This window comes from Trachinotus anak, unplaced genomic scaffold (assembly GCF_046630095.1).
Source record: "Trachinotus anak isolate AG129_WGS33_773 ecotype Australia unplaced genomic scaffold, CSIRO_AGI_Tana_v1 ptg000008l, whole genome shotgun sequence".
In the NCBI taxonomy this organism is placed as follows: domain Eukaryota; kingdom Metazoa; phylum Chordata; class Actinopteri; order Carangiformes; family Carangidae; genus Trachinotus; species Trachinotus anak.
In genome coordinates, this window is record NW_027273859.1 from 3,868,988 (window position 1) to 3,895,001 (window position 26,014).

General features: G+C 40.8%; 1 protein-coding gene across 2 annotated transcripts in view; it reads left to right on the forward strand.

Annotated features, from left to right (window-relative positions):
* unc5db (unc-5 netrin receptor Db) overlaps positions 1-26,014 on the forward strand; it is a 197,097-nt gene that overhangs the window by 127,240 nt on the left and 43,843 nt on the right. Inside the window, exons 5-10 of one of the 2 annotated variants that reach the window (XM_071481933.1) lie at positions 689-869; positions 1,659-1,826; positions 13,949-14,113; positions 15,342-15,374; positions 17,460-17,645; positions 21,273-21,635. In XM_071481933.1, the coding sequence (XP_071338034.1) occupies positions 689-869; positions 1,659-1,826; positions 13,949-14,113; positions 15,342-15,374; positions 17,460-17,645; positions 21,273-21,635 (1,096 nt within the window). The remainder of the gene's footprint in view (positions 1-688; positions 870-1,658; positions 1,827-13,948; positions 14,114-15,341; positions 15,375-17,459; positions 17,646-21,272; positions 21,636-26,014) is intronic. The other variant, XM_071481934.1, reaches the window with a different exon arrangement.

Below are 26,014 nucleotides of genomic sequence, written 5' to 3' on the forward strand. Positions count from 1 at the left end.
TCATGTGTTTTGTCTTTGTAAATGAAAAAAATTACTTTTTCTACTTTCTGATAACATTTCCCAACGGCGCCCATGCACGAAACCAATATTTTATTTCAGCAAATAAAACAAATTTAAGGGCATCACACACACACAGAGACAGTGTATGAAGCACATGAAAAATACTACACCCATTCAGTTTTAGCACATTCTCCCCACAGCTCAGCACATCCTGGCTACTGTACGTGGAGTACTTCATACGCCTTTAATGACAAATGACAAGATGTTATGTGAAGAGGCTGCTGTGTGTTGCACTTGACTTTTTTCAGTCGTCCATTCAACATGCATTTGCTCCTATTTCAATCAGTCCAGCTTTGTTTAACTTGTGCTTTATGCTCATGAATGAGGAATATTTTTACTCTTCAAATCAATTTTCTCCCATTTAACGCACATAATTGTGTTTGTGCATTGAGCTCTGACCTACAACTCAATACTGTGCCTGAGTTAATCCTGTGTAAACACACATGGAGCCCTGACGCTGCTCCTTTGCCAACACACTGCTCACACTACACCTACGGGATCAGGGTGTTCTTGGAGCCTAAAGTTGTAAAAACTTAAAAATATTTAAATGATCAATACTTTTCAATAGAAGTGTCATGTTTTGTTGCATTTGCTCATGCCTCTGTCCTGTATGACCTCTCCTGCACAGGTGGAATGGCTGAAAAACGAAGAGCTGGTGAGCTCCCTGACTGACGATAACATTGACACCCGAGCCGACCACAACCTCATCATCAACGAGGCGCGCCTGTCTGACTCCGGCAACTACACCTGTCTGGCCAGCAACATTGTGGCAAAGAGACGCAGTGCCACAGCCACTGTGATAGTCTTTGGTACGCTGTCCTCCCAGCCGCTGTTATTGCCTGTTACAACACATTACAGTGCAGTGACACAGTGTTTACATAGCACTTCAGATCAATTTGTTTGGTTTCCTGCACCCCCATGCAAGTGATTAAGAGACCCATCTCCATGTTTCCACTGAGGAGCAATGTTTCCTCTTTATTTCGATGAATGTATTATTCAAAGACTCAATTTACTGCCTCTCATTTAAAATCAATGTGTATTTTATGAAAGGAAATAAGCCACTGTGTCTTAATCTCATTTAAAAGGAGTGTTGCTTATTAAGTATTTATTTGCCAGAGGCCTTCCAGCAATGCGGGTTCACCAGCTTTGATAGCACTGCCAAACATTTAGCTTCCACACACGTTAGCCAGAGATCATCATAGAGTAAACTGCTTCAGTCAGATGCTAAGTGGTCGATTCCAACCTGTCGGCCACTATGAGTCAGTGTCGCCTTTAGAAATGGCAATTCTATTTAATGGCTGTTTTCTTTGCTTTCTCACAGTTACATGCTTTTATCTTAATCCAAGAGCAAGGAACATTGAACTGGCAATTAGGAAAGTGGGAGTTGTATATCCACCACAATGAAGGTGCCGTGCTCAATCTGCTCCGGCCGTTATGCATTGTTGCCTTGCTGTGCCTCAGAGCCTGCATAATCATTAATAACCCCAGCTCTTGTTAGAGTATTCAACACAGACTTCTGGAAAAAAAAGTAATATGTGTTGTTGTGCACTCACTCTACTTCTTCTTCTTCTCCTCTAACTTTGTTGAACTCTCTCCAGTGAACGGCGGCTGGTCCCTGTGGACGGAGTGGTCGCCCTGTAATGTGCCGTGTGGGCGGGGTGTCCAGAAGCGGTCTCGAACCTGCACTAACCCAGCTCCTCTGAATGGCGGGGCTTTCTGCGAGGGCATGTCCGTACAGAAGATCACCTGCAATGCACTATGCCCAAGTCAGTGCCACTCAAACTCTGTATAGTTACTGTGTAGAATTAGTAAAACTTCATGGATTAACTTAGAAAATAGAAAGTTAAAATAGAAAGTTACAGAAGTTTTCCATAGAATTGCATTCCATTTGTGGTGGTAGCTGTGTGTCAAACACAAAACAACCGCCACCGCACCAACTCAAGTCCAGACGCTGGATTTTGATTTTATATTGTGATTGGCCACAGAGAGACAGGCAAGGACGGTTAAAACTTTTTCATGGTCCACCGGCCCACTGATGCAGGTGGTGCTCCCGATGGCCAGTCTGACTATGTCATACGGGTCCATTGTCAATGTGTTCGTGATGGTGAGAGAGAAAGAGAAAGAGAAAGAGTGAGGAGACACTGGTGTCAAAAGTTAGTAAGTTACTTGGCTATGAATGATTAAGCTGACTTGATGAAGACACGCTGCCAAAAACATTTCATTTACTAATGATGCTAATGGATAACAAGGCTCTTTTTGAGGCTCTTTGTAGTATTGCAGCATGTCACCCACATCAGCATACTAGATATTTATCCGCTGTTGATATCCTGACTTAAATAACTTAAATGACTTGAATGAGCTTACATTCCTGCCTCATTAGCATTACAGACAACCAATAATAAGGATTGTGAGGGGGCATATCCATAGTGATCTGACAATATCCCTGCACCAGCGGGTTGATTGTGTTATAGAGAGAGAAGTGCTGCATAGAAGAAAATACAAGGACTGAAAAAAGAAGAGGGGATTTATGATGCAAAATAAAGTGACTAGAGGAAGCAGCAGTGAGCAGAGAGGGGAGATGACTCAGTGCACTGTGTGATTCACAGGGAGAAGGTGAACTGAGGTACTGCTTGAAGAAAAGGGTTTTTATGCGACAAGTGCAAACAGAGAGGGACTTAGTTGTCCTAGAAGGGTGAGATTTGTTGTCACAGAGGTAAGGGTTAGTGGTGTGCGATACTGCATATTTTGGTATCGATCCGATACCAAGTAAATACAGGCCAGTATCGCCGATACCGATACCAATACTTTTCAATAAATAAGGTGGATGCGTCATTGAATTGCTAAATCTCAATTAATTTTCATGACCTTAAGTGTTTTTTGTGATGTTTCCTTTTTTATTATTAAATAGTTAAAACCCAGGACAGAATTAGGACAAAGTTTATAATTAAATGTTTTATAATCAAATTTCTTTCAGAAAAATCTGAAAAAATTTGCACGCAAACCAGTAAACAAATTAAAACAAACAAGTACTGTTGAGAAACTATAATACAACAATTAAATTAAAATTCTCACATTTCAATTTCATTTTCTTAACACATTTCAATGGGATAAATGTATTACATCAAGGTCTTAGCATAATTTATACTTTTTGAGTTGGCTAAAGTAATAAATAACAGTTTCACTTTGTTACTGTCAACACTATAACCTGCCTGGATATTTTCTGCCATGCTGAAAGGCCTCTGCCAATGACCTCTGCCTCTGGACTGGGGGTCGTGCAGCGGGGCCAGGGGGTGGGGGATTTCTCTCCTCCTCTCTCCGTTTTTGTAGCTCCATGTTTTCCTTTGGATGTTTTTTTATATGTTTATATAAATTGGTAGTGTTTCCACTATAGCTGACTAGCTTTTTACAAATCCCACATTTTGCTGTTGTCTCGTTTTGGGCTTGAAAATCCAGCCACACGGCTCCTCTTCCTCTCTGCCATCCTTCTGTTGTATTTTCTCTGTGTGTGCTGATGAACCTGAGCCGGAAACTTGCTTGTTTGTTTGTTTGTTTGTTTGTTTGTTTGTTTGCTTTGCGCGTCTAAGTCACGTCACGTGACTCACGTGGCGGCGCAACATCTAAACACAAGAGGGGGGGGGGGGGGGGGCACAGTGCGCCTGCTCTGCGCTGACACAGGAGCGAGTCCGGTGACCTGTTTCCTCTTTGCCGAAACCGCAGCATTGCAAACAAGAGCGGAACTTAAAGTAAAGAATCGATCTCACCAGGCTAGTATCGATCCGATACCGATACCGACTTGGTATCGATACTATCGATATTTGGATCGATCCGCCCACCACTAGTAAGGGTTAAAGGTGGAGTAAGTGATTTGGGAGAAAGACTATTGATATTTAAACTCAACAGCAAAACAAATACACCCCTCCCTTCAGTGCTCCTTCAGTATAATTTCTAGTGTGAGTCCTGGAATCATTCAATCATTCATCCTGTCAACATAAAGACAAAACTGCAGACTAGAGTTGTACTTCTATAACCATTTCTGAAAAACAGGGTTGTTATGGGGTTGAAAAAAGTCCTATCGATCCACAGCCATTTTTAGGCTCTGCGCGTGAGGTTGCACTTACGCAGAGTACTGTGTTGAACTGAATGCTAACATGCTGAGGTTTAACAGGTTATGCTTACCTAGTGTTGCCACCTTGGCAATTTTCTCACTCGATCTGGCAGCTTTTGAGACTCAAATTCTCAAAATGCACATTTTTTACTAGAGTGTTTTTTATTCCATTCTCTGCTAATGAGACAGCTACCTTTTTATATATACATTTAGATGCATATTGATTGTGATGACGGCATCTTTAAAAATAACAATAGCTAATGGTAAAGCTAGAAGCAGTTATGTCTAGTTTGACCTCATTTTTTGTCGTTTGTTGTTTTATATGTCAGTACTTTACTTGTGTTGTCATGTTATCTATGATGTCACTAATTATGATGTCGCAAATTATCATGTGACATCTTCTAGTAACATGTAATGACTTTTCTATCAGGCTTAAGTTAGCTTACTTTGAAAACTGTTGGCAACACTTTGCTTGCCATGGTCACCATTTCATTTTAGTGTGTTACTGCAGGAGTAATGTCCTTTCTCTTGCACTGTCTAATTAATGAAGACAAAACTGGCTCTGGCAGCCTCCACCAGCTGTTTATTGCTGGTAACAACAGAATGATATTAGGTGTGATATTAGATTTCCCATAGCCAGTTTGGTTCGAGGTAACAAGCTAAAAAGGTTTTTATGAGGACAGCATGGTGACCAATTGGCAATGACAGTACAGGTATCTGATGACAGCATATTAATATTAGGTCTCCCACAGCCAGCTTCAGTGGTGCTAAGTCCAAAAATACTACAGCAAAGAAATAATTTAGCTAATTGCTCATTAGCAAGCTGCACCAGAGAACTCCTTTGAAGCTATGTGAGTCATGGAAACAATCAAGCAACCAAGTCACCAATATAATGGCGTCCAATAATTGTACAGCAATTATGCAAAATTATAGACAATCAATTATGAATTAGCTTTGCCAAATACATTTCAAGGAAATATAACTGCTGAGTGGAATGCGCCCAACCAACCCAACCTATTTTGCAGATAAGTTCTGGATCAACATTCATTCAAGACATTCAGACAGTGTTATGCTTTTTTTATATTTAAACTGTAGCTAGTTGTATATAAATGTAATTTTAAGGAGACAACTTGCCCTCCAGCTCTGTGCACTGATGTTTTACTCAGCTAGCTAGAAAAATTTTGCCTGAAATATGTATGCAGACCTAAATCTCAAATCAGTGACAGATCTAAGCCAGCAGGACAAAATCAGATATGTTTGATATCTACAACCTGATAAAGAATAAATGAATCCTGTCTGCACAGAAATGAAAACATTATCTCAGCTCTAAGAGGGAAGAGAAAAGGAGATAAATGGAGTCCAATACGAGCTGTTTTGCTTATAAATATTTCAAAAAGAGATATTGCTCCATTTAAATTGAATGTAAACTAATGTTTGATGTTAGCCAAATAGAGTTAACTGACTCACAGATTGGTCATTGTATATTCAATCCTCTGCAAGACCACCAGTGACAAAGTGAGGCAGTGAGGTGACAGGGTGAGCCAGCAGGGGATTTTTATTTTTGCCGTCAACTTGAATACCCAGTGGCTTCAGAAGGGATTCAAACCCCTTCTCTTCTTGCACACTTTATTATGTTGCAGGTTCATTTTTAAATAGATAAAATTTGGATAAAATTTCCACTTTCATTTCCATTTTTTCCCATCAATCTACACACAATAACCCATAGTGACTGAAATATGCTTTTAGAAATGTTCAATCTTTTAAAAAAAATAAAAGCTGAAATCTCTTTTTCACAAACATTTTCAGAGATTTGCTGTGATCAATCAATCAATCAATCAATCAATCAATCAATCAAAGTACTTTAATGATCCCAAACTGGGAAATTGTTGATAATTGTTGATCAGCTGGATCCTGTTTGCTTTGACAGTCCACACCTGTGTATATTAGGTCCATAATTCACAGTGCATGTCAGGACAAGACCCAACTCTCTGTAGACCTCTGTGATAAAACTGGATAGACATAGACTGGAGCAAAGGTATAAAACCATTTAAAATCAAGAGGTGCAACACAGCCCCAATAACTGTGAAATGGAACAGGTTTTTGGAACCACCAAGACTTCTGGAGTCCTCCTAGAGCCACCTAGAGTTGACCTTCCAGTCAAACTCAGTAACCTGGGGTGACCAAGAACCCGACAGTCACTCTAACAGAGTTTCAGAAGTTCTCTGCAGAGATGGGAGAACGTATTGGAAGAACAACCATCTCAGCAGCTCTCCATCAATCAGGCCTTTATGATAGAGTGGCAGACTCTGGGCACTGCTCGCCACCTAGATAATACCATCCCTATGATGAAGTATGGTAGTGGCAGCATCATGCTATGGTGGTGCTTCTCAGCACCCTTAGGACAAATCTCTGACAGTCTCTGAGTGGCCCTGCCAAAGCCCAGACTTAAACCTCACAGAGCATCTGAATGGAGACCTGAAAATGGCATTTCACAGACACTTCCTATCCAATCTGATGGAACTTGAGAGGATCTGTCAGGAAGAAAGGGATCAACTACCCAAGAAGATTGAAAGCTGTAATTGCTGTCAAAAGGATTTTACAAAGTACTGAATTATGGGTCTGCCAGTAAATTAGCAAATATTTCTAAAAACATGTTTTTACTTTGACATTACAGGTTATTGAGTGTGAATGTCATATTTATTTTATCCATTTAAAATTAAATCTGCAACACAATAAAATGTTCAAAGAGAGGAGGGGTCTGAGTACTTTCTGAAGCCACTGTAGATGTCATATATATATATAATTAAATGTGCGCTTTGTCTTCCATACCCAATCATCTAGCAAGAACACATTTTCTGCCTGAAAGCAATGCAGTTAAAAATAAGTTTAAATGTATTGTTTTCCCAGACTGTAGTTTGAGAAGACAAATAACGTGTGGGCCTAGAAGGTGACAGACTAGCAGCTGCAAAAGCAGAAACAGAGGAGGGAAGATCAGAGAAGACAGGAGATAATGTTTTAGTCAAAAGTTCAATTCACAAGTGATAAACAGTATATTTAGCAGCCTTTTTGCACATTGTTTAATTGTGTTGGTATGATTTTTTGTGTGAATGCACTCAAGATTGTATGCCTACATAATCAACTTGTGAAGTGAACACACGTTGAAGGCACACAACTTGTCTCTATGTCTTGTCACCTCTGTCCAGGTGTTGGGCCCATGTAGACCTGTTAGTCCCAGCACGTTGTTGCACATCCTGTATACACACTGTAATTTTACACCAATTATCTTCTTTTCACAAGGAGCTGGAAGTAGGGGTCCAGAGGTTGGTGAGGTCATCCAACGAGCCCGTCATGTGCCAATTTGTTCATTTTGTTGTGCTTCAGGCTGCCAAGCCGCAGCTGTGGTCAGACAGTGAGGTCTGGTTTAATGACAAAAGAACGCCTGAACAGGATGAGAGAGATGTGCAACCAGTACAGGTACAGAAATGGGATGACTTAAATTTAGTTCATACATATGGCACAATTGTTCTTACTGGCACAAAATGACAACCATACAGTATAGATAGTCACTTAATTGTTCAGTTTAGTTTAGTTTTATTTTTGTGTCCTGCAAAGCATTTGGTCCATCCCATAACTGTCATCTATGAAACATTAAAACTACATATTCCAAAATCAAAAGTAAAACACCAGTTGTAGCATTTCACCATATGGATTTAATATACTTTCATATAACATATTTATGTGGGAGATAAAAAAAAAAAAAACGTACACCAAATAGCAGAGGACAGAAAAGAAATGCTACAAGCTCCTGCACATGGCTTTTTTTCTGTCAAACTAACTGGATATCTGTTATGTTCCATATACGAACAGTCAGCTCAGTCTATATCCAGACTGATATACCATCCAATTTCAATACTAATTGCATCTGCAGACACTGATAGACAGACAAATAATAACATGCAGCTTACTTATGTCATTTTTAAAGTGAGGTTTAGGATTATAATCATTCTCCTGTCTGGAATCCAGCTCTTCCTTTGAATATTTAAGATAAACCTATGACTTGACCTGTGGCTTTAATATCATTACCAATTCATCTTCACAAAGAGAGATGTCTTTCTTTTATTTTTCCAAGGTATGTGTTTCACTGTCTTAAACTCCATTCACAATGATTAAAATTTTTGCAGCTGTGCCAAAAAATAAAGCAATGTTCCAACAAAGTCAGAGAAGAAGAAGACAGCAAGCTACCAAACTTTGATTTGAAAAGAATGCAGGTTCCAAAGTAGTGGCTTTGCAAATGTTTTATGTAGAGGGAACCGCATACAATATTGAGCAGGCACCCCACAATTTTGTAGTCAGACCAATATTGTGTAATCTTTGATCCAAATTAACTGTAAAATACAAATACACAGACTGTAAGTACCAGTAATTAAAAATAGAAATTAATTGCTGAGAAAGAATGTAGTTTTTGTGTATTGTGTATTGTGTGTATAATATTATCCATGCATGTTTAAAAAAAAACATACACTTTTTCCCCTATTGTATACAAACTTGCTAAACTTTACTTCTATTCATCAGTGAGGTTGAGTGGGTGTCATTTTCTTGTCCATGTTGTACATATCCAACTTTTAAACCCAAGCTTTTTATCAATGCATAGACACAATATATAGTCAAAATGGCCAGCAACATGCATCTGTTTATGAAGGCAGCACAGAAAATGACACGGTCAGTCATCTTCGATTTCTGTGCAGGAAAATCTGTGATGAGGATGGTGATCAATAACAATACTCAGCTTTTACTTTTCAAGGTGCAGTAACTTCTGGCTTTCAGAAGTCATTTTCTGTCTGGACGTCTGAAACAAAACGAGGAATTTCCAGACACTGATTGACGCGTGAGCATCGAAGTTTTCAACTTGCTGCCTCTCGCTGCCAGTTCGAGCTGTCAACCTATATTGCGGCTTTAAGCGTGGGGGGCTGTGGGGTTACTAGTGCAGTGTGGACATGAAAAAATAATTAAGGAAAAATAGTGTCCAACTTGAGGAGGGATAAGCAGACCCGTGCCATCACCACAGCCCAGACGGCTCACAGAATGACTCAAGGTGTATGCAGCAGATAGGGGAGCGGGTGTCGCCAGGTTATCAAGGTTGATTTGTGTATTTGTGGGAGGAAAGAGATGCAGACAGGAGCGAAGAGGCCAGCTGTCTTAGCTGCTGACTGACAAGCCCCATCCAGGTCTGACAAGCCAGCCCGCAGCATTGCCTTAATGATGGTCTGAGTGCAAAGAGAGCGCAGAGGATGGATGAGGTCAGAGGCTACACCATGACAATGCACATAGCCACTTAACAAGAAATGGCAAAGAGAGGGGAGAATATTCATACAAGTGACACTCAAGTGCTGGCAGAGAAGAGGTGATGAAAACTAAGTCAGTACAGACTGTGTACTGTATAGTCCCACTGGGTGTTTGTTACAATGTCATCTGCACTAATTAGGTATCAGTTAAGAGATCTCGGTCTCCCTAATGTATCATCGTCATCTCTTGTACTCAGAGAAACGGAAATATGAACAGGATTACAGGAGAGCGCAATATAATTTGAAATATGAATTTTACCATTTAAAGCAAAATTACACATGTAATGACTTCATGACTCTTTCGGCGGCACTTTTCCAACACCTTTGAGCATATCACAGATAAACAGCAGTTAGAAGTAAACACACTATATACCTCACATGGAGATGTGTTTGTTGTTTCCTGCTTGTGGTGCCAGTCCTCTCGCTCTCACTCTGGTCGCCAAATGATTATGTGTTTGAATTAACTGACGCACCTCAATCATGCTCTGTGTGGGGAAATCACATTTATTATCCCCTACGTAGCAAACACTTAGCAGTTTATTGTATATTTAATAGCGGAGTGAGATTTCTGATGTGTGAATTATCATCCTGTTGCACTAGCACTGACATTTCCTCTTTTTTGAGTAAGAAAGACTACAGGGCCCAGGAGGTTTAGGTAATGATTGAGCCTTCTTAAATCTGACTTCTTTTTAATTCATGTCTTTTGGTCTGTTCATGGGAAAATATAGATTATAGAAGCACACCAGTGGAGCAGTAGCACACGGTAGGTTAGATTTGTTTCATTAATTATATACAAGTAAGTGAAGAATTTATACAAGATGACTTTTACATATGGCAACCTGACAAAATTAAAGAGCAGTGAAGTCTTTTCCTGACTCAATTTGGCTCTGTAGATCTTAAAGATCAGGGTGCTGTAGCTAACAGAGATAAAACAGTCAATTATATTTCTTCAGTGGGCTCTGCAGACAGACTTGTGGTGCGACTGATTGAGACCAGGCAGCCAGTGCAAGGTTAGAGTCCAACATATATCAGTATAATAGGCTATATATCAATCTTACAGCTACAGCAACAGGGTTTCCATGCAAACCCTGGTAAACAGTTGACCAGTTTTCCAGTTATAGCAAACATATGGAAAATGAGAGAAAAAGTGAAATGTCCTGGAAGATATTGCGTAGTCCTAGAAAATCATTTCAACATTCTCCCTTTTTTCAGGCAAAGTTATGTTCAGGATCATGTTGATGTGGAGCTAGCTTATGGACGACAGTATTTTGCTGCTGTTGTTTTTTTTTGACAATGCTGTGAACGCACCCTGAAGTCACATCCTATGCTTAAAATACTTCAAATGTACGTAAGTCGCTGTTGGCCACTAACTGTGGTAGTTTGCACAGTATGAGGTTCACAGATGAACTTATTCTTCCTGTATTCTTCAGTTGCTGTGGTTGACGTGCTTGCTAGCTTGTTTTGCCTACAGCTAAAGGTTCATGGTTTGTGATTAAACTCTGTCAAGGAGCAGCTTTGAAATGTGTTTTGAGAACTGAATAATAATAAATGGGAAATTGGGGTCAATACGATGAATGGAAGCCCAACTGTATGTTAGTCAAACACCGGCTAAATAGTCGCTAACGATGCTAGCATCTTTGTTAGCGTCACTTCAAACATAATGCTGCTTTGTTCAGGTAAAACAGACCATAATATGACATGAAATATTGAATATTTGTAGCAGTAAGTGACAGTGGGTGTGATTAACCTCGTTAAAGACTTCTTATTACTGGTAAGGCAGGCCATTTACTTATTGGTGTTCAGACAGTAATAATATAATTCATAAAAAAAAAAAAAAGAGTGACTCAGGTTGCAAATTGATAATGATGATAATGATACATTTTATTGTCATAGCACTTGCTTGTGACAAAGTTCTTGTGATCAGTTTGTCATCATTTCATAATGAATTAAGTATGTAAGAGATGATTTTATAGATAAGTATAGCCAAGTACAGACTGCGCTCATTTTAAATCAGTGTGTGGTGTGATTCCTGTCCGTCATATGAGTTAGATCATTACTGAAAATGTCTTTAGAAAAGAGTGGTAACCCTGTGCTTTTTTTTTTTTTTTTTAACAAAGATGTTTTAGATTTTAAAAATCCTCTGGTGTATTAGGGAGTAAAACTGGGTGAACCGAGAAAGAAAAAGGCACAAAAATCATGATGTCTGCTCAGCTGCCAAAATGTCACCAAAACAAATTAATGAGGATCTGGTGTCTGGCCAGTTTGAGAAAGCAGCCATGAAGAATGCAGTGATCAGCAAAAGGGGGAAAAACAAAAAAAAAAAAAAAAAAAAGGAAACGGAAGCTTGGATTGTGAAATGTCCAAAGGGCATTGAAAGTGATGCTGAGTTTTCCCATTGTTACAGTTTGTCAGACTCTATCTATTGTGTACCAGTAGGCAGATGAGCTCATTCAACAGAATCAGAGCAACAAGTCATAGGGGAAGCAATATGCATACACTCAACAGTGACTGCGATCAAACTCAGAAGCACTCAGCATTCTCTCCACAACATAAACACATCGTTTGCATTTCAAGTAGCTGAGAAGAAACCATAAAAAAAAAAAAAGCAGAGCGTAGGTAGGGCCCGTGGAATATCACAAAGGAAAATTACCTCCTCCGCCGCCCACAAGACTGTATTACTGCTGCCAAAAAATCTTCAGGCGCCATATGGTCTCCCAATATTTGTTAAGCTAAGCATGATGAGCTCTTCCTTGATCAGATGACAGAGCATGGTTGAAGAATCGCAGCTATTAGCATGCACCAAGCTGTCTTGGTTTCATAGCCTTGCGTCAAACCCCATTATATAAACAGGCCTGGGGGTTAATGGAGAGAAAAAGGTCTCTCAAGCTGTACCACCGCATCACCCTGTGTATTGTGTGTCACACTGAAAATGTGTGTGTCCACTAAGGTAATATTTTAATGCTGAATGTGTGTAAATATAGCACCTTAATAAAAGTTGAGACAGTGTCTGCAGATGTGATGGATGATGTGATGCCAGTTTCCTTCACTTTAAAGAAATAGTTCAACATTTTTGGGAATGTGCTTTCTGGTTTTTCTCCAGCTATGATGTGTGACCTTTCCATATAAAAATGTGTAAAAATGACTAGACCTACTGTATGTTATATATTTTTTTATTGTGGACTTACATTATCCTAAATGTTTATTGCAATTCTCAAATTAGAGAAATCTGTGATTTTAATCATGGTAAAAGTCCATTTAATTTCCTGTTAATGGCATTATATCCCCTATGTCAGGGGTCGGCAACCTTAAACACCCGTTTCCCACAGAAAAGAAAACACCGGGAGCCACAAAAGCCTTTTGACATCTAAAATGAAGATAACACCACATATATCATTTTTTACCTTTATGCTATGTATAAAAAAACTCCCACATCGGCAGTTGTGACGCATATTTTGAGCGACAAAAAATTAAATGTTTTATTTTAATGTTACAAGATCACCATAATCTTCAAATTTAGAATAACATTTAAAATACTAACGAACTAAAATAAAATAAATGTAAATTAAATACTCATTATTTATTTTCCAAAGCCACAGGGAGCCGCAGCAGAGGGATGAAAGAGCCGCATGCGGCTCCAGAGCCGCGGGTTGCCGACCCCTGCCCTATGTGCATGTGTCAGTGTTGTGGTTTCTTTCCTGAAGCGTCAAAATGGACTTTTATCCAGTTTCAAGCAACTTTTTTAAGATACACTTTTTACACTTTGGCTGTTTTCAACTGTGTATTTTAACTAGATGATGGAGTTTAGTCAAAAAGGAAAAAGCCAAGCAAATGTGAGGCAGCTCAGCTCCCAGCCCCTCGCTGATGTCCTGTGTCCACTAACTGCATCAGTGAATCACTGATTTTTAACGTGAAACTGCTGTATTCAGTGTTTCTACCAGTTTCCCATTTGTTATGGAGAGGAGAGCTCTCTGTGGATATTTCTGCTGTCTGTAAAAATCTCCTGAACGATTGGATCATAGGTTTATCACAGAAACAAACAAAACAAAGGTTACCAGCAGTTTCAGCTCCCAACCCTTCCCTGTTTCTGGTTGCAGCAGAGTCACTGGGAAACAGTTTGCCCGGCTGTGAACATAGTTTAAAAAAAACCACCAACAGCTCTAAAGTTGACTAATGAACAATAGACATAGAAAACACACAGAAAAGAAAAATGCAAAAATAAGAATTTGGGGGAATATAGCCTGTTACCTGTCTCCAGTTTTAGCCTGCTAAGCTAGGCTAATCATGTCCACATTAAAGTGTGGGAGGATTACACAGCACATTTTCAAATAAGAAAAATAAGCAAATAGCGTGTATCTGAAAATGTTGAACTGCCTCTGAACCTGAACATGCAGTATATCTGTTAATCTGTGTGTCCACACATGTGTATATCCTCACGCTGCAGTTGACGGAGGCTGGGACGAGTGGAGCGAATGGACCATATGTAGCAGCCAGTGCGAGAGGCAGCGGAGTCGGGAATGCAACTCCCCTGCACCCAGACACCGAGGCAAGATGTGTGAAGGGAACAGCGAGGCCACTGAGAACTGCACAGATGGACTGTGTACCCAGAGTAAGGCCTCTCTCCCTGCTGGGCATCATCATCATTCTCATCATTTTCCTATCATTCTCATCATCATCCTGTGTATACACTCACGGTAAACTATCACAAGCATGTTTGAACAGGAGGTGTGGGTTGGAAAGAAATCACACTGTGGATTGACACAGATGCCCAGTGCATGATAATGTCAGCGCTCTTTCTCCTGTGCTGCTCACTTGACATATTGTGTGTCACCCTGAATCTGTCACAGGGTAAGAAGTGCAGACATTCACTCCTGAATGATGCTCCAGGTTTGGAATGAAATGTCATTGCACTGTTTGGGTCATGCACATGCAATGACTTTAAAATTTGAATGTCTTACTTACTGGTGTGAGCACCAGTATGAATAATGACTGCAGCACAGGGACGAATGATCATCTTTTATATCAGAATTGTGTTTTGAAGGGTTTTCAAATCACAACAGGTGCATCTCTATTTATTTATCTATTTATTTTTGTTACAAATACAAATCCTTTGTACAAATAAACAAACTTTAATTTATCGTGCAGATTTATTTTACAGGTTAACAAGGCTGATTTACAACTACACACTTTGGAATTATTTGTGAACATCACTTTACAGGCTTATTTGAGCCCTTATACAGTACGTGTTGGTGTATAACCACGACCACTTTCAATTACTGAGTAATGTCACCTGAGCTATATTTTATATAAAAGTAGCCAAGTTACATTGTTCATTTTTAATTATAATTAATTGGCTTGAAATGGTAGAAATTCTGCACAACATGCAACTGCATCGTTTCATTGTTGTTGTTTTTTTATAGAAGTCTGTGATTTATCATTTATTTATTCTTCATAATTCTCCATAATACACATTTGGAGAAATTCTAAATACATGAAAGAAAAAGTGTGACTTTGGACTTCTGAAATAAATCAGACTTGGTTTTTGGACTTGTGTTTGGAGATGATGAGCCCACTCAGGCATTTCCAAGCAGTCTGAGCAGTTTGCACCTCACCACCTTTATCTATGGTGATACTGGGACAGCAGTCAGTAATGATGCCTGCCTGGCCATTATCAGATAGTGTGTATATCATCCATGAGCGCAGTCAGCAGAAGAAGAGCTTCTCTCTACTCAGGATTTTGGGTCTGAGACCACACTTGTTAGTCACTTCACATAGGCTCGGACTTTAATCACCACTTTCTCTCCTCTTTGTCTCATTCTATCTCTCTGTCTTTGCAGATCGAAAGCTGCTACATGACGTTAAACCTCAAAGTGAGTCTTCCTCTGTGAATTTCTTTCATCTTCAACTCCCAGTCCCCACCTGCCACTAATGTGTAATGCCCTGAATACTGTGGGCAAGAGATGATATATATTCAACATTCAAAGTTAGCAGCAAAAGGAGCGACGGTCATTTGCATTCTCTCAATACGCACTCAGGAAAAAGAAACATCATGAATTACCAACAGTTAGTTCACCTTGATCTGATCAACTCCTGCTTTAACCCAGCAAGTGCACATTTGCATTCATGTCATTATTCAGTGCCTGACTCTTATGGCAACCGTGACATCACAGCTGTGTTTTTACTTTGAGCCAGGAGATGTATTGGCTGTGACATGTGAACATGTGCTATGTTGTGAAGGATTAATGGGTTGTAATCACTGCAAACGAGCTAATTTGACCAATTTACGGTGCTGTCCTCACATTCCTGTGGTGGCTTTCAATCACTCACCAGAGTTAGTCTGGCTAAGGGATTGTCAGGTGCTAGGTTGAGTGGTTTCATTAGCCTGTCGCATTAGAGTAAAAGTCATGCCTACTGTGTTCTTTCCAGCTTTAAGGAAACCTTGCATGATTGAACAGGGGGTGCATTAAATTGATATCTGTCGAGCGATCGCCCCGGTAGGAACTCTGTGAATGAATTTGCCTCGGATTGGCCCACGCAACAACTGGTGACCACTGCCTACACCGCACAGGCCCCTAATTGCCTTCGCTGTGAGATATCCATCATAGCTATTGGATATAGACTGGTGGGTCTAAAGGCAGTTAGGCTAATCACCCTCCATGTTAGCAGCTTGGGTGTGATATGTAACAGTTTAGAGTAACGGCTGGACATGCTCATTTATTCCTATCTGTGGTGCATAATGTAGCATAGAGAGATAAGACAGATGGTCTGCTCCATCTCACCACTTTCCATCCTTCTCGTTTCATTTCCACGCTGGAGCCAGTGTAACACATTGTAACTCTTGCATGTGTTTGTCCTTGACTGTCTCCATAATAACGGCACTGTCTTCACTGATTTCCTCCCATCTCCTCCTCACTGTGTAGAGGTCTTTATTAATACAACAAACACAAGACTCTTTCATGTGGCACAAAAAAAACTTTTTTTAAACTTTTTCGGCAAAGCTGCCTTCATCACTGTCAAAAAGAATTGACCCAGTTGCTGGAGGAATCTCAGAAGAACATATTTACATACTGTCACACTGTCACATTCATGTGCACTCTCAAATAGTGGCCGGAGCCTTTACTTATTCAGATAGAACCAGGCCTTTATTTGTGCTGATATCAGAGACATGACAGCGGTTTTCATTTCCTACAAACTTAACTTCCTCCATGTTTAGCTGTGGTCTTGATGGATTCAGTAAAATGTACATTTCCACAGCACCAGCTCCATCAGTACAGCAAGAGTCATGACAGACGTTTCACTTCAAACAGTGTTAAGCTCAACTCAATGAATGAAGCTCAAAACCGTGTCCAGAATTTTCACAATAAGTCTATAAACTTTCCCTTTACCGGCAGGCTTTTAATGTGAAAAGATGTGACGAAGTTTTGAGTTGTGGAGATGATAGTTTGAAGGAATACTCAAAAATGATCAAAATCCATACTGCAGAATCAGAGATATTGCCCTTTTTTTTTTTTTTTTAAACCATACTTGTTGTCTTCATCCCCAACCAACAGCGACTCAAGTGACATCACATGAGGCAGTTTTTGCAGCTTCCTGTGTAGCCAAAAAGCATTTTATACAACTGTGTTATATGCATTAGTGCTCCCCAGCACTTGTGAACAGACTTTGATATTGATGAGGAGTACAACAAAGAGTACGACTTGTTTATCTTTGTAGGAATTGTGTTTAGTTGTTGTGGACATTATTCTAAATGTTACCATGTGACCTGTTGTTAGGCTTCAGGTAATTCTAGCTCCTTTCATTTTTTTTCTATTTTAAATCCAGCTTTTTTTAGCAAGACATATTTATTTATTCATCTCAGCTCCTACTTTATGTGAGACCTAGACATTACTTGAATACAAACATCTATATGAGATTTTACAGTAACTCTCCTTTTCCATGTGCCTTGTGTGTTCCAGGTATGGACAGCTCCAACGACATAGCACTATACTCGGGTCTGGGAGCCGGCATCATCGCCGTGGCGATCCTCGTAGTGGCTGTTATGCTGTACAGGAAGAACCACAGCGAGTACGGAGTTGATGTCATTGACTCCTCCGCGCTCACAGGGGGTTTCCAGTCTTTCAACTTCAAGACCACCAGACAAGGTAAGAAAGAGTGCCATCGACTCCACGCTGACACATACCGACATCCACAAGGCCAAGAGCCAGCATCATCAAAGACCTCTGCGACAGCGCCGCCCCGGTGATTGATGGCATTTGTTTACATTGGGCAGCATGGCTTGCAGCCTCCCTATTTGCCTAGGATTTATACCTCCATAATCAGTGAAAGGATCTGTCCTTCTATTTTGACAGACCTGCTCTTCTGTTATTGTGAAGAAGGAGATAATCAATCTGTGATAGACACCGCTGCTGCGCTGCCCCCCCTTCCCTGCGGACCACACATTTGACTGTCAGGCAACCAATCTCCTCCATCAGATTACACTGGCCTAAGCCATTGATGGATAAATGTGAGGGGTATGGAACAGTGAACATCAATTCAATTTTTGTTGTGCACAGCAATAACTTCTGTTGGTTATGTGACTGTGGCTGTCCCGGCCAGCCTCGCGACAGGCATTCATATTACTGTCACTGACACTTCTGGGTTACCGCAAGTGATAGCCATCGTGGCGAGGGGTGATCCATCCTCGCTGCTGTGGTGACAACGCCGTGAGAAGCCCTGCTGGAGCCCACACTGCGCCCCCGGCTCCTCCAAGGCCTGGGGAGTCGCTCAAGTCCCACCCCTCATCACGTGGATTGGAAGGATGTGAGGAAAACGGGGGGCTGGGAGGTGGTATGAGCTGGGTCTCCATTCAGCAGGTCATCAATCCTATTTAAATAGGCCACGTCTCCCTGCAGCCTGCCTGCTGTGCCCTCCACCGGCCACAATCACTCCTTTCCATTTTCCTCTCTATCAGCCGGCCGAGGCTCCCCATGAAATGAAGAACACTTCCTCCTCTCTCTTCTTATGGCAGCCCCAGTTTGTTTTGGCGTTGGTGAGGCGTTTTATATCAGCCTACCTCTGTTGTGACTGCATTGTTAACATTTTACTGGCCATTTCACAAAACATAGCAGGAAATTATTGCTTCCTCTTGGGGGGGGGGGGCCTCTAAAGTGTGTGTTTAATTGCAAATCAGTGGCTTTTTCATGCCTAATAATCACCAGAAAGAGAAAAAACCTTAAAGACTTCAAGAAGTTCTTAAATGCTTTCGGATGGCTCTCTGCTGGCGGAGCGGCTGTAAGGCAGAGTGCTGAATGAGTCTTTGGACCTGACCCTGTCTCTCTGCATTACTTCTCCCTCTGAGTGATTTTTAATCAGAGGCCCAATTCCAAACCTATCCCTCAAGGTATTCAACCTGAGGTACATTTCATTAACTTCTCTCATCTCACCACTGCCATTCCATTTTCGCCGCGCCATTCTTAAAGATGCACACTCAAGCGATAATCAGATCATTCTCCACTCGACCGGAGTGGAGAAAATTTAGCAGTGATCGAATGTCAGCAGCAGAAGGGGTAATGTCCACCGGGCTGCAGCTCTGACCGAGAGCTGGAATATCAGCAGAGTCGCCTCTGGTTACGCCGTCACTGTTAGACTGTTAAGGAATGAAAAAATGCATCTTTTCATTTCTCACTGAGCATGTATTTTTTTACGGAACATTATCTCTCTAGCAATTACCTGGAAATGCTATTGTGTATCACATCTGCTCATGCTCTGTATCATTTATAATGCAGGTGCAATCATGGAGCATGGTGACCGCGAGGATAGAGTACATGTGCAGGATTACAAAAGTCACAGGTCCAATCCCTGCAACAACAGTAATCTTGAATACTGAAATGAAAGCTACATACCTACATACTGGCTGGAATTGAAATGATATGATGGTTGAATAATAGGTTTGTTTGTTTGATAGACAGAAGATTCATTGATTAGTCATTGAGATCATTTATCAAGCAAAAAGGCCAAACGAATTTCTGGAACCAGTTTCTAAAAAGGGAGAATTCCCAGTTTCCCTCTGTTTTAAATATTGTAACTGTGAACTGAATATCTTTGGGTTGGTTAGACAAAATGAGACATTTGAAGACGTCACCAACGACTCTGGAAAACTTCAGACTTTGGCTGAATTTTCACAACAGAGTTTTGGATTTGCAACACTCCTAACAAGAAACGCTGTCTCCTGATGTTGGCCTCAAAATCTGACAGAGCACACAAAAGGAAGATCCGCATCAAATTAAGTCTGTCCGTCACATAGAAAGCTGGGTAAGAGTTGTTAGAGGACTGAATATGTGACTTAGTGCAGTGCACTTTCCATGAAAGGACAGGACTTTGTGTTTAAAAGTAGGATTTTAACAAGTCACTTTTGCTCCTTGCACTGTATGATGTTTGCACATTGAACATCTGTAGTGAAACGGTCGTAGATTAACAGATTAACCCATGATAAAGCAATGATTAGTCAGAGCCCTGCTCACTGTGATTCACTTTGCATTTGAGCAGCGTTAAATGGGAATAAATCTATGTTCTCTTCCATATTTTAATATGACAATAATTCTGATGGGGAGACAGAAAGAACAGGCAAAGTTGAGTTTTTGAAGAACAAGTCAAACGAACACACCCCTAAATGCTCATCACAAATCATGCCTCCAGTAATTAACGATTTCCCTAAAAATAAACCAACATTAGCCTCCCGCCTAGCACCCCTCGCCAGGCAACAGCTGGGCAGCAAGGACTCGGTGACTTCGCCGTTATCTTGGCATGGCTCTTCCAGGGGCACGGCACATCTGAGCCTGCCAGATCAATGCGGCGCACGCCGCGCTCCGTTTGGCAGCATCGTCACATCTAATAGCCACAGATGAAGGCCCCCCTCCACGGACTGTTGGGTCCACACTGGAAGCTGAAGGACTCCCCTCATTTACAGAGCAGTAACCTAGACCCCTCCTGGCCCTTCCTCCTGTCCTTCAGGAGGACGACTCGCTGTCCAGAGGAGCTGAGTCCAGCAGATGGATTATGGAGATCACACTGTGTGTGTGCTTGGTAATTAAATCTAACGCACTGACTGTGGCTCCGAGCCCTGGACCTTCTGTCCAGGTTGCACTCCCTTACCCCTGATGCACTGATCGCCTGCCCGGACATGTTGTTTTAATTGGTGCTGGAGCATCGCCGGTCAGCTGCAGGAAATTGCAGTAGAAGCAGCTCAGAGATGTGTGTCTTGAACCTGGTTTGGACTGGATTAATGTTACCTGGGAACATCCAGGAATTTGAATAACTTCTGGAGATTAAAGGTGATTTTGATCTCAAATCTGACATATCTGCTTTTTGTAAAATAAAAACTCTGTTGAATGTTATGTACTGTATTGTGCTGCAGACAGAAATCCCCTGGTTATATTTAAGCCGTGCAAAAAACTGAATGGCACATTTTCTTTCTTCTTTCATCTTCTTCCTGTTGTGAAAACTGATCAAATTGTCGACACAATTTTCAGCTTCTAAACCTTTTAAAATTTCTACTTTTGCTTTGCTAAAACAAGAAATAACCAAAATAAAAAAAGAACAACACATTCTTGACCTTATTTAGTTGTATCTAGGACACCAGTGAATTTCATTATCCCATGTGAGTGCTGTTCAGGAAATACAGAGGTTGGGCTTTGATTCATTAATTAAACAAGTTCCCCACATAATGCGAGTCCCAAAGGAGCAGGACTTTCAGATGACTGTGTGGTTGTGCTATCTCTCCATCTCTGTAGGCAACCCACTGCTTCTCAACTCCACGATGCAGCCTGACTTAACAGTGGGACGGACATACAGTACTCCCCTCTGCTTCCAGGACAGCACAGACAAAGAGCTCTTTGACCCCCTGCCAGACATCAAGGTCAAAGTTCAGAGCTCCTTTATGGTTTCACTAGGTGTGGCGGAGCGTGCAGAGTTCCACGCCAAAGCCCCCGCTGAGACCTTCCCCCGGGACCTGAGCCGGGACTACTGCAGCACCATGGACAGACGCAAGAAGGGCTTGCTCACCCTCAACGGGCCCTTCAGCACCGGCAAGGAGCAGCTGAGGACCACGGGTGTGTTCGGCCACCCCGGAGGGCGACTGGTGGTGCCAAACACTGGTGAGTTTCACAGGAAGTAGATAAAAGCACCCACTTAGTTTGTTAATAGAAAAAGCACTGTTTCAATCTTGGCAATGGAAAGCAGCTCACACATTTTAGTTTTCCCTAATTAGAGGCAGTAACTTCTGATTACAGTCGCCATCATAAACCAGCACTTTTCAACATTAGCTGCAGATTCCCCAGAGTCTCTCAAGACAACTAACATCTGAATTCTTCTCCACTTCCACTGCTTGTGGCCGCTCTGCCGTTGTTCATTGTTTGTTTTGTCAGCACATGAAAAACAAGGTGCGGTGAATGTGGTACCTAAGAACAGAGCCAAATCAGTGGCTTCTAGGAAGTGGATGATGAGAATAAAACAAAATGCAGCTTTGTTGTTGTTTTCTTCCAAAGTGAAAGCTTAGCTCCAAAAAACACAAAAACACAAAGCACAAACAGATTTAATATAGAAAACAAATATGTTAAAAGGACCACAGCAGGGCGTCAAACACAGTACAGTCATAAAACTATAAAATGAAAAAAACTAAGTATAGATTACAACATGAAATTGAGTTCTGGGAGAAAGATTCACAGCTTTTCTATTTTTTTTAATCTAAAATGCTGATTGCACTTAGAATAAAGACTTGGCAAGGCACCCTATGGTGCCTCCCAGAGCTCCGGGCCTCACATTGAGAGAATAAAAGTTGTTTTTGGCTTTATCTATTCTTCTGACAGATAGATTAAGCATTCAGCTTCGTCTGGGGTTTCTCAAATATATATCCCAATGTTTTGTAAACAATTTTGAACATTTCACATGGATTAACTCTGAAACTTTTGTGTCTCCTGAGAAAATTGTGATTCTTGATTATATATTAGCACCAATAATTGATATTTTCAGTAAAACTCAGACAGTGATCTGGGCCTTGTTTTCCATTTTAAGGCTGAGATCATTGTAAAATCCATCCTCCTAAGAGGTTGTCACCTAAAGCAGTGTAAGTGAAGACAATCAGGTGATTGTAGATTAACAACCCTCCTGCCCGACTGCACAAAGCTGAGAGCATCCAACAACTAAAAGAGGAACCAAAAACTTTTAGTTTTGTATCAGCCAGAACCCAAGAACTGACTTCCAGCCAGTAATGCTTCATAAGACAATTCATGTCTTATAATATGCAGCACAGCTTACAGACAGTTTAATAAGGCATGCTACTTTAAAGGGTACTGAGCAGTCAGTATGCATAGGTTTGGTCTCGAGTGTTCCAATGGGAAATGCTTTTAAAAAATTGAGAGTGGAAACAGTCTTAGAAAATGTTCTTAACCTCTGAGACAGATCAGTAAAGAGTAACAGGTCCTGGCACTGCATCAAGATATTTAGATAAGTTTGTACAGTTAGAACAAGTCGGTCATCAAGGCAAACTGGTACAAACAAGTGTTTCTTTTAATCTCGAAGGTTCCAGTTTTCTGTGAACTCAGAGGAGCTATTTCAAAGCTAAAAGCACAGCTTCGTGTCAGGGGTCAGTTTCCTGTGGAAGGACATGTCTGTAGAGGAAATATCAAAGTGTTAAGTTAGAAGCAGAAGAGAAGGAAATCAACAATGATAAAAAGTTGAACATGTTTTATTTTTTGGTAACCCCTTTTTTTTCCTCTTGGCACATAAATGTAACAGACCATAGGCCAGAATATCTTCTTCTGCTCTGCTGTAGGTCATATTCATACCAATGATGTATGCTTCTCAGTGCAAACCAAGCGCATAGTTAATAGTGTGCGCAGAGGTTGTGCAGTGCAGTAGTAAGAACATAAATCAGTACGATAAGACATAACTGCATATCCTGTGCAACACACATTTACTGTACATGTTGCATAAACGTGTCAAAGAAATACAAATGAATATACTTTAAAAAAAAAAATAGACAAAAGTTTGGTTCTAGTAATCCTGCCCCAGCCCCTCCAACAATCCCCAGAATTCTGTGTTGCTGTGTTTTAGTATCATGTATTTTTGCTACGAAGCCTTTATATATAACTGAAAGCAAGCTGAATGTGGCCTTAAGTGAGAAAAGATAAGGAAAAATAAGTCAAAAGTAAGCAAAAGTATTAATGGTGTAAATCAGTCATGGTTTGCACCCCCACTAAGAAATCGGCCTCTTACTACAGTTTATCACAGCTATTAACACGTAAGCTGTTGCTGATCCATCAGTGCCATTGCCAAGGTAGGTAGCTATTTGTTATTCCTCCACATCCTTGCAGGCCCTCTCAGGCAAACAGGGGTCACGCAGTCATCGTGTCCCGCCAACACAAATGGAGCGACTGGAGGAGTTTGCATGGACCGTCACAGTTGTCTTGAGGTCAACAGTCCGTTTGAACAGTTGCACTTTCAGCCCTCTTCTGTGGTCCTCGTGCATTTAGCGGTGGCCCTCAGGCTGCGTGGAGGGGTGAAGTGAAATCAGCCTCCTGCGGTCATCTTTCAGGCTGAGGGTCTGAGTGGAGGAGTCGCTGCTGTCAAGTGCAGCACTCACACAAGCCTGTCTGCGCTGACGGCTATTCATTAGACTGAACAGCCAGCTGCACGCTGCACTTCACTGCAGATTACTGCAGCTTTCTTGTCACCTTTGTGGTATGGGACCGAAATAGTTACGTTTGACTTTTACATTGAGTCTTGGAAACACGGAAAATATTTCTTTGATCACCTCTGATAGTAACTTAGCATGAAGACAGTTAGTGTAGCCCTCAAGACAAAAAGATGAATGGAATCAGTAGAGGTGTTCACGGAATTGGGAAAAAAAGCGATGTCCTGATTACTCCGGATAATCCACAGAACTCACATTGAACATTTTTAAGTGGAACTACTTTCTACTGAACAAAGTGTTTCTAAGTGAGTTGTGTGGCCAAGATACAAAGAGAAATACAAGCACATGAAGAAAAGAGCTTAATCACCAAGACAACACATATGTCATATAAAAAAAAAGGAAATAAATGCTAAAGTTAAACACAGCAAATTGTGAAATGCCAATCTGACAACACATCACACAGCATGAGGAAACGTGATGCACAGTGGAAAACCTGAGGAAATACCAATATTCTGAAAAAACCACACCGAGTGCAGAAGAATTTCTGATGAAGTTGACAAGCTGCACTCAACTTGTATGATTATTCTGGAGGCTGCAGTTTGTGGTGTTGTTGATCCTTACAGTTTTATATTGTCAGTGGAGGTGGAGTGATCGATCAGCTGCTAATCAGAAAAGGATGGTTTTCAGTGTGATCAGCTATGATAAGTCTCAGATGTCCGATTCTGTGCTGGTCAAATTCACACTCTTCTGTAGTAGCTTTTTTTTTTTTTTTTATATTTTCAGTACATTTCCATGTGTGTTGCTGAATTGGCGAATGTGCTTCTTAAGGTGCACTGTTAAGTTGTTGACCATCTGTAGCATTATGGAGCATTGTTGTAATGAGCAGGTCCCCACTGTGTTTTGTTTGTTTGATCTTTATTTTGTGCTTGTGCACATACGTCACAAGCACAAAATACAAACTGTAGGCAGCTGACGTGATACATGCGCCTGCCAATGGTTTTATACTGTATACTGTTTTCAGGCTGAATAGTTCTGCCTTTTAAACAGATCTTTTCCTCTCCAATCAGCAGAGTCTCACTTTAATACTGCACAAGAAATATCAGTCGTCTTTGACTCTGCTGACTGGCAATCGTTATTTCCATTATTTACTGTGTGTAGATATGCAGGGGGAAAGGTTCCATTAGAGCAGTTTCCACTAACATGTGACACAGCGTGTTTATTTAATAAAAACACTGGTTAAAAATGTGCATTTCAAAGATGGCTGAGGTATTACAAAATGTTCACTCTCCATACGGCTGCCAAACACTGTCTTTATCTGTCATCTCCCACTCGGCTCCTCTGAACCTTTTATTTGTAAAGCAGGCCTTTTATAAGCTCTCTGCTCTTCACTGTGAATGCTTTGCCATTCACACAGCAGCAGATGAATAGTGTCAGGCAGTGCTGATGAATAGTGGTGGGGCAGTGTTGCTCTGTTGACACGCTGTAAAAAAATAAAAATAAAAAAAATCTCCACTTGCCTCTTCAATGATGTTGTATAATCAGAAGTTTAGTAAATGTTGCTGCCCGCAAGATCTGAATAAATACAAAGATTGTTTTAACTCTTCCAGTTCAGAGCCTAATTCAGACAGAAGGTGTTTACATCATAATTCACATTCAGATTGTTGACTCATCCATCTTTTTTCCATCTATTTTCTGTACCCGTTTCCTCCTATTCAGACTGAACAGGTGAAGCTTGAACTAGGATTGATTTGGTTGTTTCAGATTTTGACCGATACTTCTAAGTCCTAAAAGTTTGCTCAGCTTAGAAACCTAAGTTCCCCTGCTGCCTTAAAAAGTGTGAGT